The sequence below is a fragment of the Sinohyriopsis cumingii genome, chromosome 3, assembly GCF_028554795.1.
Source record: "Sinohyriopsis cumingii isolate HCF-2022 chromosome 3, ASM2855479v2, whole genome shotgun sequence".
Classification (NCBI taxonomy): domain Eukaryota; kingdom Metazoa; phylum Mollusca; class Bivalvia; order Unionida; family Unionidae; genus Sinohyriopsis; species Sinohyriopsis cumingii.
The window spans coordinates 14,013,448-14,025,982 of record NC_142963.1 but is presented as its reverse complement, the minus strand read 5'-3'; the positions used below and the strand labels follow the sequence as shown (position 1 = coordinate 14,025,982).

General features: G+C 35.1%; 1 protein-coding gene and 1 long non-coding RNA gene across 2 annotated transcripts; both read right to left on the bottom strand.

Moving 5' to 3' along the window:
* Nucleotides 1-1,884: 1,884 nt before the first annotated feature.
* On the bottom strand, nucleotides 1,885-11,845 carry LOC149802473 (temptin-like). The gene is made up of 3 exons (XM_089951716.1): nucleotides 11,485-11,845; nucleotides 10,934-11,087; nucleotides 1,885-2,247 (listed from the first exon to the last, which is right to left on the bottom strand). Exons 1-3 carry the CDS (start codon nucleotides 11,689-11,691, stop codon nucleotides 2,198-2,200), a joined length of 411 nt encoding a protein of 136 aa, XP_089807842.1. The 5' UTR covers nucleotides 11,692-11,845; the 3' UTR covers nucleotides 1,885-2,197.
* On the bottom strand, nucleotides 5,919-8,623 carry LOC149802474 (uncharacterized). Its single transcript, XR_016420034.1, has 2 exons — nucleotides 8,228-8,623; nucleotides 5,919-8,087 (listed from the first exon to the last, which is right to left on the bottom strand). It is a non-coding gene; the product is annotated as an uncharacterized LOC149802474 (long non-coding RNA).
* Nucleotides 11,846-12,535: the final 690 nt, after the last annotated feature.

Below are 12,535 nucleotides of genomic sequence, written 5' to 3'. Positions count from 1 at the left end.
TTGCCATTTTAACAATTATTTCTTTTCCGTTTTTTATAAACATATTAAATAAATTATCATTGCTAACTGACAATTGTTTCATCTTGATAACTTGAAACAATCTCTTGAAAAATATATGAATAGACTGCTGTCATAACCAGGTTTTTTGTTGTCGAACGATGGCATATCTAAAATTCAACACCATAGTATGGGCAGGAATTAAATTATTACCTGCTAACACAGCAGGATCATTAGTTATTATTTCCAACAGATGTAACATATATTTCCTGAATTCAGATGTTTTATCTCCTTCCTCCATGAACACCATAGTATTGTCGCTTTTTGGTTTAAACTGATGCATTCCCAAGCTCCACAAAACTACCACTGGCTGCAAGGTAGTTGATTCAACATTTCAATGGATCGTTAGTTTTCAAAAGTTTTACTACAGCATAACAGTTAGGAAGTTATTTGTGTGTGTGTGTGTGTGTGTGTGTGTGTGTGTGTGTGTGTGTCTGTGTGTGAACAAGAAAAACGGCACATTGTGACCTCGAATAAACAAATGGAAATTGCATTAAGCTTTATAGTTGGAATTTATTTTTGCTTCAGATATTTACGCGGCGCAATTTGTGTTCTTAAGTTATTTCCCTTTACCATATTAACAACAGTGAGAGACCGGTTGTGATGCATTGCTGATTCGGTCTTACTTTGTGATTAGATAGGATCAAATAGTGTACAGAATCTGTAAAAATGTAATTTACTACAACACATTAGGTTATCCTAAACATACTGCTTTTAAAACTCGCTCAGAGATATATATTACGTTTGAAATGGGGATGAATTTAAGAATAAGGAAGTGGGGGTCGTGTGCTGAAAAATGCGCTAAATTTTTTAAGCTTCAATTCACGAGCGAGTTAGTCATGTAATAATTTTTTTTAATTTCCTGAATTAGTTCCAGATATGTTTCATGTTACTCACAGACAATATATATGTATGTGTCAGGTGAATCTGACCGGTGACATTTGTTAGGTAAATAATATAAGACATAACTTACGAACTTACAGTATTGTGAATTAAATCCCAAATAGTCCTAAAAGTTCTATCACAGGTCGAAATGTATCAAGTTCTATGACTGAAGAATAAATACCCAGATCATTATGAATGGAAGAAAACACGATTATTTCAATTGTAGTCTAGACCATCAGTTTTCCAACTCATAAACATGTTAAACAACTGTGTGGATCTTAAAGAGGAAACTGACCTACGTTCCTGATCTGTTATTGTGTTTTAGCTTCACATATCAATGTTGCTTACTTCAAACATTACTCATTCTCTTATTAATATCCGAAGCGGAATTATTCCTATTGTTGTGTTCAGTTTTTAATTTGGGTTGCTTTATTTATTAAACTTATTATTCTTTTGAATTATGCTCATTAATCTTGGAGAAACACATTAATTTTGGAATTATATTGAATTCAGACATGGGTATTTTGGATTGTATTATTGCGATACATCAAACGGCAATATTACCACATTATTGGCCATTGGAACTTTAGTACTCTCGAGTTATCATTTATATTAACATATTCAATATCGGAATTTATTTAGAGCACTCCTGAAATTCAATAGGAACTTGATACATTTCGACCTGTGATAGAACTTTTAGGACTATTTGGGATTTAATTCACAATGCTGTAAGTTCGACTCAAATCTACAATTGATATTCTAGAGAAATAAGTTATTCGTTGAATTTTACAAAACGTTTTCGCTTTCGCTTTTTCTGTTATTCAGTTTAGGACCATATAGTCTTTATATATATATATATATATATATATATATATATATATATATATATATATATATCGCGAGATGAAATTCAGATAATCGTGGATCATAAAATAATTTGCATTTGTTTTGTTTTGAGAATTTCTTTTATTACTTTCTTTTTAAATACAAAACACGTCTCTTTCGTTTGCAATATGAAATGCCCTTCTGTCTTTGTACAATATCTTCACCTTTCAAACTCAAAGTTCAACTTTACTGATCAACATTTTGTGGACACTATAGACGATAGGAGAAAGGTATTGGTATTGAATGATGCAGTCTTTCTAAGCTACTACTAAAAGGTGTCCCAGCAAATGAAATCCCGAAGAAACACAGAGCAAGGAAATCGACCAATCGCTAAAGAGATAAATGTCAGCCCCTGTAGTGAGCCTGGATTTCAACAGGTATGGTTGGAGGCGCACTTAGATGAGCCTTTTTCACATATTCCTGAAAATATAATAATAATGTAAGCACTAATCACACATAGTATTTACTATACATACAAAAATATAATAATAATGTAAGCATTAATCATACATAGTATTTACTATACATACAAAAATATAATAATTTCTGCATTAATCACACATGGTATTTACTATACATACAAAGGAGCTTTGAACTCGGTAGCGTATCGCTCGGTCGGTCATTATTTTCAAAATATAAATATCATTTTTGGTTTAAAATTTATAATCATAATGGGAATTACTACAACTTGAAACAACTTTTACAGTTGGTCTGGAGTGTAGAGAATTTGATTTTATGTCATCCAGCTAAAGTTTGATGATGTAGATGTGAGGGGCTGGAGTTATTAGCCGGGTGGATTTTACTACGATCTACATGTGGCTTGGGGGACTGGAGTCATTCGCTAGATGGATTTATTAAGATGTACATGTGGCTGGAGGGACTGGAGTTATTAGATGGGTGGATATCATTACGATGTACATGTTGAAGGAGGAACTATAAGTATTAGCTGGGTGGATTTCATTACGATGTACATGTGGCTGGAGGGACTGGAGTCATTTGCAGGGGGGATTTCATTACGATGTACATGTGGATGGAGGGACTGGGGTCATTTGCTGGGTGGATTTCATTATGATGCACATATGGATGGAGGGACTGGGGTCATTTGCTGGGTGGATTTCATTACGATGTACATGTGGATGGAGGGACTGGGGTCATTTGATGGGTGGATATCATTACGATGTACATGTGGCTGCCGGAACCAGAGTTACTGGTTAGGTCCATTCCGTGCAATGTATATGTTGCTGGATGGACTGGCCTTGAATGCACACAAGTTTCTGTTCTGTCATTGATAGTCTGGAACCATACCGTGCAACATTATAAAAATATTTTATCTCATATTCAAAGAAATAGAGAATAACAAAATCCTTTCGTTTAGAGTGCAGTAAAGTTTTCTTTTGGAATGTGATTTCTGTTGGAAATGTAGTTACGATTTGCAGTATAATATCTCGCTGTGGATAAATATTTGCAACCCATTCTGATTAGCAAAAGTTCATAAAGTTATTGCCATTGTTATTGCCAGCAAGATGACATATTTTTATGTCCTGTCACTTAAAAGCTCTTCGTTTGAGGGGCCCTGGACTCCTATATCGATTTGTAATAACGACCATCAGGATAGAAAATACGTTATGAAGACAGATTTTTCGATGTAGAGAGACCACAACTTCATGACTGTATGACTTTTATTATAAACCCCAACATTTTCTCAAAAGAGGTCGAGTGGGGTAAATTGCAAAACAACTCCCTAGAGTGTGAGTACCCATTTCGCATGTGGAAATATGCCTTCTTCGTCATCTTGGCTATGATGCCCTTGCACTTTTACAGATATCCGCCTTCTTCAGTTGCAAATTTGTTTGCAAATTTAGTGTTTTGACTGACTTGCGAAATGGGAGTCTCAGAGAGAGACTGTATTACCGTTGGCCTTAATATGCCTTTCTGGGGAAGTTTTATAGACCCTAGGGAACTCGACTCAGATTACGTTTGTCCTGTACAGATATCATGCATGCCCTAGTTGATCATTGTTTCAAATATTAAAAGAGAGATCCCAACATGGATATTAAACTTATTTCACAGCATAATGTTTTAAATGTTCGATAATATTTTCTGTAATTTACAATTTGTTAATTCGATGCGTATATATGGCTATATCGGGAATTAAATACGCACCGTCTCATTCTACAGTTATACTTAGCTTTTTCAAGAGTCGTGAGAGGAAGTAAGATTGATTAGCAGACACAGCCTAATTTCTAACACGGACAATACCTAGTGGATTACTTAATTCTAACAAGGACAATACCTAATGGATTACTTAATTCTAACACGGACAATACCTAGTGGATTACTTAATTCTAACACGGACAATACCTAGTGGATTACTTAATTCTGACACGGACAATACCTAGTGGATTATGTAAAATTATTCAAGAACTTGATCAGTTAAACAATTCTATCAGAATACGTGAAACCTTCAAGGACATTAGTGAAATTCTACTTTCACTGAATTACTTTGAAGTGAAATCTTTTGGATAATAGAACTGTTTCTTCAGTGGTTATGACTTATAAGTACATTAGAACCTTCATTCAGAATACCTTTAAACAGTTTCCTGACTAATTTGAAACTAATAGTTCAGTTTATGATTATATTCAGGAAACTCGTACACTTTAAGTTATTTTTAATTCTTTTACTTTGTTTGATTTTATATTTCAGGGAAAGAAATTTATATTTTGGGAACTTGACTGCTTGTTTGGTTTTTACATTGTCTTGTTACTTAAGCTAAACCCCTAAACGTAACATCATTCGCATGTGCACTGTTAAACAAATAAAAGATAAAGGTTTTTCGAATTCCGAGCCCTAAACACTCTGATACAGAGGAGTAAGTGAAAGAATAAGCTAATAACAAACTCTTGCGATGAAACCATTCTTTGATGACTGGGCTCCAACATACAGAAACATCTGTTGGGTGGCCATTTCAAGAAATAGAAGTCATCATACTTATATAACCCACTCATGCATACTAAAATGCGAAGACTGACCTTAGTGCGTTTCATGCAATGAATCATTCACTGCGAAGCACGTGATGATAGATTGTTTTGATCTCCAACCTACACGAGATTGTTGATACAATGTTCAACGAATGAAAAAAACTGTTTGATACCATAAACGTGTCTTGCATTTTAAAAGTCCTGAAAGTAGTAAAGATCTGTTCTAAGATATAATTTCTGTGCAATCTCTTTGACTATGTTTAACCTAATATATGTACTGTTTTTCATCCTAAGAACTTTTATTTATATAATTATTCATGGACACACTATTTACATTTCCAGTTGATCTGGAAATTTCATATTATCCTTTCTATCTCATCGTTTTATTTTTAATTGTTTGATGTTATTATTGCTTGTCGATAATCAATCATTTATCAACTGTAGATAATATATTATATAATCATTTCTATGGGGTTCAATAGTCTTAAAGCGCTGGAGCGCAGTAAAACCACAGTCAATCATTCAATCTACGAATTGGGTCAGGCTGTGTGATAATCGCTAAGTGAAACATTATTTTATCGCCTGCCAAGTGTCCACAAAAGATGGTATAGTGACCATGGCCCCAGGCGGAACAATTCCATGGAACAAAAAACTTCGACAGAATGACTGCGATGCATGATTGACAATCGATGACAGAAAGACTAAGGACCATGCTTATGGTGTAACTGCTACAACTGGTACTTTATTCACTTCACAACGTGTTATTTTTCCTTATCCATGTCGGTCACTCAATATTGACGAAAATAGTGCTGTTTCACTAAACATTTAAAGAAATTTGTATTCGATTATTTTGAATTTGTTTGAAATGGAATGGGAAACATCGCCTTGCCTTTTCTGTGCAAAGTATAGGTAGAGTAACACATTTCCTTCTATATATATCTGTAATGTTTCTACATCTGTACTGAATTCAAGTGCAATTGTCATACGTTCAGATACACCAAAGCTATCTAACTTGGACGTTCTGCGTGTGTGTGTGTGTGTGTGTGTGTGTGTGTTATCAGTATTGCTTGCATTTGTTGAAGTAGCTGTGTCTGAATGAAAGGAATGGACTACTTTATGCAATATGCATGCCACGTTTCAGGAATCGACCAAATCACACTTCTTTGTATTGCCATCCTACACATAAACACTTCGGCAGAACTGAATTAACATTTTATTTTCTGTTTAGGCTCTAATGTTGCTTTATTTTGACAGCAACGTGCATTCTTCACTTGCTAGCAAATCTATAGAACACAATCAAATAAACGGTATTACTTGTTTTCTCAGGGACAACAATAGGATGCACTAACAGGGCACAACTAGAGCATTAATGCCACCGTCAACACGACTAATTTAAAAAAAAACAGAAACAACAGCAATACTCCAAAATGGTGACAAATACATTAGCCAGACGAAGCGCTTTTTTGCCCCAATGTATTTGCTACATATGTGAAAGTATCAATTTGAACAGGAAAAGTGATGTCCATTTCAGAAAATAATCTCTATTGCTAAATTTGAGTTCAGATATTAAAACCAAATTAAATCCAGTCAGACCTAATATAAATTTCGTACAGTAAAACACTTATAATGAAATCTCGTACAGTAAAACACTTATAATGAAATCTCGTACAGTAAAACACTTATGATACAATCTCGTACAGTAAAACACTTATAATGATCTTCTCAACCTCAAAAACTGAGTTGTCGTTACGTGTCAATATCGTAATGTGCATATTACGTTTGATCACGTGTGCGAATTCATTCCGCAAAGTGTAGATTCGTTGTATCCGCGCTCGTACGAACTGTGTTTCAGTAAAATAAATTTATCATTCAATCTCATTGACATGGATACTGCTGATGAAAACGACAAGCGCAGGTGCTTATTACTGGTTCCCATCCAGGACGCTTTTAACACAACATCGATCATATGCATGTTATAAGCCCTATATCGTCATATCTGCGTGACAAGCCCTATATAATCATATCCGCGTGACAAGCCCTATATAATCATGTCCGCGTGACAAACCCTATATAATCATGTCCGCGTGACAAGCCCTATATAATCATATCCATGTTACAAAAGACACATTATCATAGCAACGAGATGGACACCTATATTATAATATCATGTGAAAAAGACCTATCCCGTTGTAATAAACCTAGGGCGTGTGCTATTCATTTTTGTGAATCTGTTTACACCTTTGTTTGATTTTTGTGGTGATATGTTTGATTATGGTGCATATGTATTTGGGAGATATTTCTCAGATCGACTAATTAGGCAATTTTCGGAGCAGACTTCATAATGCCCAGTAATCACGAGACTGTATAACAGCATGGCTTAGTTTGGTTGTTGTTGTTGTTGTTCTGGGGTTTAACGCCATTTTCAGCACAAGATAGGCCATATATGGCGGCCAGTATAACTTGTGGAGGAAGAACCCTGGAAAACCCAGGAAAGAACCACCGACCCACGAGAAGCTACTGGCAGGCTCTCCCACGTACCCACGCTAGCCGAGCCTTGGACTCGAACATATGCAGACAGAGGTGAGATGGCAATGATCCGGAACGGTGAGCGCTTTAGACCACTCGGCCACTCGGGGCCCCGCTTAGTTTGGTAAAATGGATCATCCCCAATTTCTTAACTAAGGAAATTCTCTGGATAGTCTTAAGTATACGTATTTGGTAATTTGAGATAGGAATAATTCTTGGTATTGGGTGTTTGGGTTGTGTTTTTGCATTGCATGGCGTGAAGTACTAATATTCGGCTTGGAAGGACTTAGTAAAAAATCAAACAAATGTGAAGTAGGGAAACCATGCAAGGGTAAAATTATTAGAGTTTCGTGTCCTTAGATGATTAGAGAAATTTATTTGCAGTGGTTGAGTGTTTAAGATCCTCTCATTTCACAAATACTGTTGGATTCAAGTCCTTGGACATTTGGGAAACATAGAGCTACTCACGCAGATACTTGATACGCTCGGTATGAGATCCCTTGAGTGTAACATTATTAAATCAATTTGACGAGTCGTATATTATCACTAAATAAAGGCTATATTATCATATCCATGTGCCTAAGACTTCAATTAGCATATATGTGTGACTAAAACCTGAAATATCTCAGACGAGTGACTAAAACCTGAAATATCATTGACGTATGATTACAATCTAAATTATCACAGACGTTACAAAATCCTAAATTATCTTCCACGTGTGAACATCTTAATTATCATATCCGTGTAACTAAAACCTAAATTATCATAGACGTGTGATTACAATCTAAATTATCACAGATGTGACAAAATCCTAAATTATCTTCGACGTGTGAACATCTTAATTATCATATCTGTGTAACTAAAACCTAAATTATCATAGACGTGTGACTAAAACCTAAATTATCATAGACGTGTGACTAAAACCTAGCGTATCGTATCCGTGAGACAGCAATCCTGCATTAACCATGTCCATATGGCAGGCATTGTATAACCAAACACCTCTGATCAAAACATATAACATCATATTCATGTACAACAAATATAATTTCCGTGCGATAAAATGACAGACATTATCATATCCATTTCATAAAACTACCTATATTATCAAATCCATGCGAGAAAGACATATGCTTTCATATCCACGTAACAAAGACCTATGTTATCATATCGACGTGATAAAGACCTACATGACAATACCCCTGTAACAAACGACCAATATAATTATATCGAAGTAACAACGAAACCTATATCATCAGCTCCATGTGACAGACCTATGTAATCATATATATATATATATATATATATATATGTGTGTGTGTGTGTATGTGTGTGTGTGTGTGTGTGTGTGTGTGTAACAAAAAGATCGTTATGGTTTTATCATGTGACAAAGACCTAAATAATCATATCTATGCAAGGAAGAGACCGATATTGTCATATCAACGTCACATATACTTATATGATCATATCCAATTAACAACAAAACCTGTATTTTCAAATCCGTGTGACAACGACCTATATTATCATATCAGTGCAACCATAAGACCTATGCTATCATCTGCCTCTGACAAACACCTATAGAATTATATCCATGTAACAAAAAGACATGTAGTATCATTCCCACGTAACAATGCCATATATGATCATATTCATGTGGCATAGACTTATTATCATATCAATCTGAAAATGCTATGGTATCAATGTTGTAAGATACTGGTTTTGTCATATGCATGAGATATGCCCTATTTTAACATGTCCATTTGACAAGAGTTATAGTATAGAATCCTCGTGACAAATTATTATTGTTAGTAGTAGTAGTAGTAGTAGTAGTAGTAGTAGTATTCATGTGACATAGACCTTTATTGTTAATTTCATGTGACAAGTCCAATATTATTAAATCCATGTGACAAGCCTAACATATCAGATCCATGTAACAATAAGATATATTATCATATCTACGTGATAATGACCTACATTTTCATATATATGAGGCAAGTCATATGTTATCATATTCATATGGCATAGACCTATTAATACAGCGATCTGAAAATAATATGGTATCAATGTGTCAAACGACATATATTATCATATCCATGCGACAAAGACCTATGTTATCATATCCTAATAACAAAGACTTATATTATCATATTAATGTGACAAAGACCTATGCTATCATATCCATGTGACAAAGACCTATATTATCATATTAATGTGACAAAGACCTATGTTATCATATCCATGCGACAAAGACCTATTTTATCATATTAATGTGACAAAGACCTATATTATCATATCCATGCGACAAAGACATATATTATCATATCCTTGTGACAAAAAGACCTATATTTTCATAACAGTTTGATAAAGATTTGCATTGTCATATCTACGTGACAGTTAAAATATTCACTAAAATTCGTCTGTTCGTTCGAAAGGTTTTTTTCTTGCAAGACTCAGACCCAGCCCCATTCCGCGAGAAAGTTAAAACGTTGGTCGTTTGTACATGCGAGCATGTAAAATGTGATCCAGTGTAGCTGAACTTAGGTCGCCCCTGTTTAATGCGACTAATGGTTTCAGTGAAACCAATGTTTGTCTCTTTCTTGTTTTTTCTTTTCCTCTGTTTTCTTTTTTTGCATTTTGTTTGGTTTTGTTTGGTTTTTTTGGTGGGGGTGGGGTGGGGTGTAGTTGATTCATTCGATCAAATACCCCCATGATTTCAGGGTTGAAGAACCCATCATAGTTCCGTGCGCATGCTTTCAGATTGATTAACCCAAATGGAGTCAAATGAATGTCCAGTGAGTATTGCATTGTCTTTATTGTGCATGTAACTATTAGTAAGTAAAATCGAAAATTCCATGCCAACCTGTCGAGTATAACATAGCTTCGAGAGATCTTGATTTTTTGCACCCAGTACTGGTTATGACTGATTACGCAAGTGGTATTTCCCAGTGTTAAAACTAACCTAAGAGAGCACATGAGTGTAAGTTGGACCTTGCTGAAATACGACCTTTACGTGAATATATTTGCTGCTGCACCGTATTATCTTGAGTGAAATGAGCAGGAAAATGCACATGCCTTCCTTCCGAAAGGAGTCAACTCCCAGTATTGTTTCTTAATTGTAACAGGTTTGTGAAGCAGAATGTTGCATATGCACCTATTGTTGCTGCTTTGGGAAGGCAATACTTTGCATCGCGTAGCAGAGACAAACAATATGCGGTAGGAAGGCAATACTTTGCATCGCGTAGCAGAAACAAACAATATGCGGTAGGAAGACAATACTTTGAATCAAGTAGCAGAGACAAACGCTATGCTCAAACATTAGGAAACTTTCGTTAGCTAAGGAAATTAGTTATAAGAGAAGTTGTGATAACTGATAAGAACAGTTAACTGCATGTTTGTAGGCATTGTATTATGCAGAATGTGTTAGTAAAATTATATATATTCGTGTAGAGATCAATTCTCTTCAGGTAAATATATGTATTTGTTGTTGTTTTTTATTTCCTCGCGTATCCGTTGTAGCAAGGTTTGACTGAATAAACCGAATAAACACTGATTTAATTTCCCTACTTCTAGACTATATTTCATGAATATGATAAACACTTTATACCTGGATGTCCCGTTGGTGGCAGTAGAGTTGAATTTCTGTCGTTCACCCATTTACAATTGGGATCCCCCAATTCCACTCCGTTTGATTTTCCGTCTCCATCCGAGTCCATCTTACATAGCGCCACAGTCCAGTTCCTGCCCGTGTTGTTGAAGTCCTGCAATGATTTCAGATTTGATAGTTATTATGAATGCACCATTATTAGGTGATATTTACTAAAAGGTCAGTCAGTCTCTGTGTATACAATTTATTCTGAAGTAAATGCCGATTATTATAAGGAAAACAATTTAAAAATCAAAACAATATAATTCACTTTTAAAAAATTAGTATGTGTGAAAAATCCAAGTCTTGCTATTGAAGTACGCTTGATTACTTTGATTCTTAATGACGTACTTGATCAAAAATGATGGTCTTAAAGAAATGTTTAAAATAACTGAAACTAATTGGATGACACAGTTTGCACACATTGCGCTTAGTCTACTTATTTCAACAATATAAACCATTTTGTGGTCGTCACAATTCCTCCCCAAAAAAATACTAAGGATCATACTTACCTGTCCAAACTTATTGAGAGTCTCCTTGGAAGCTTTTTCCTTATTACTGCTTAAATGTCCGACTGGTTCGTATATCGAACTACCATTAGAGCACGGGTTCGGGACTTTATTCCCGTTTGGAATGAGGCTCTTAAATACTTCAAAAGACTGTACAAAAATGGTGACCCATGCCAAGAATATAACTAAGCGCAGTCCAAACTCCGCCATATTGCACGCTACAACTCGGATATTTCCAGTATCAGTTAAAAAGTAAAAATATTGTCGCGTCTGTATTGCTTCTTGCGCACGCCAGTTCTCTCCAGTACAATATGACGGATAATTCTCACTAGTGCAAATATAAAAGACTTACACCCACTGTTGTTCATGGAATTCCAGCTAATTGGCGGAAACAATAGACTCGCAGACAGATAATTCATCATAACAGATATGAATATATTTTTTGGTTCAGTGCACAAATTCTTGGTATCGTGACGCCTTTAGGGAAAATTGGGGAGATGATAATCGGTGCGTGAATTTTTTCGTATGAAATCGTGGCATGACTTACGAGCAGTATAGCGCAAAGTTCATATTGCATAAACAAGTTATTCGTATTTTAATTAATCTTGACTGACACGATGAATAATTACTTTTACAAACGAGGAAATAAACCACAAAAGATTAACAGACAGTATATTAGGATTGGTAAAAACTTTTCACAGGTAAACAAAAAGGCACTTTAGAAAAAAAAATTGTGCATAATTTCCATATCATTGCATCTATTACAATATCATATGTAATAAACCTTGTTGATGTGATACAAATATTACGAAATGACATTATTACGTTACGGTTTTTAACAGTTTAAATGAAACTTCGTACCTGTTAATGATGTACTATTAGTTACTGCTGAATAACACTAACACAAAAGGTTTAATGAGTTTACAACATTCGTTTCGTAGGTCAATCGAATAACCTAACGTTGCCGATAATCAGGATTCCGTTAATTACTTTTTGAATTATTCCATGCACACATGTAGAGATGCCAGCGTTTGCGTCCTGGAATCCCTGCTTT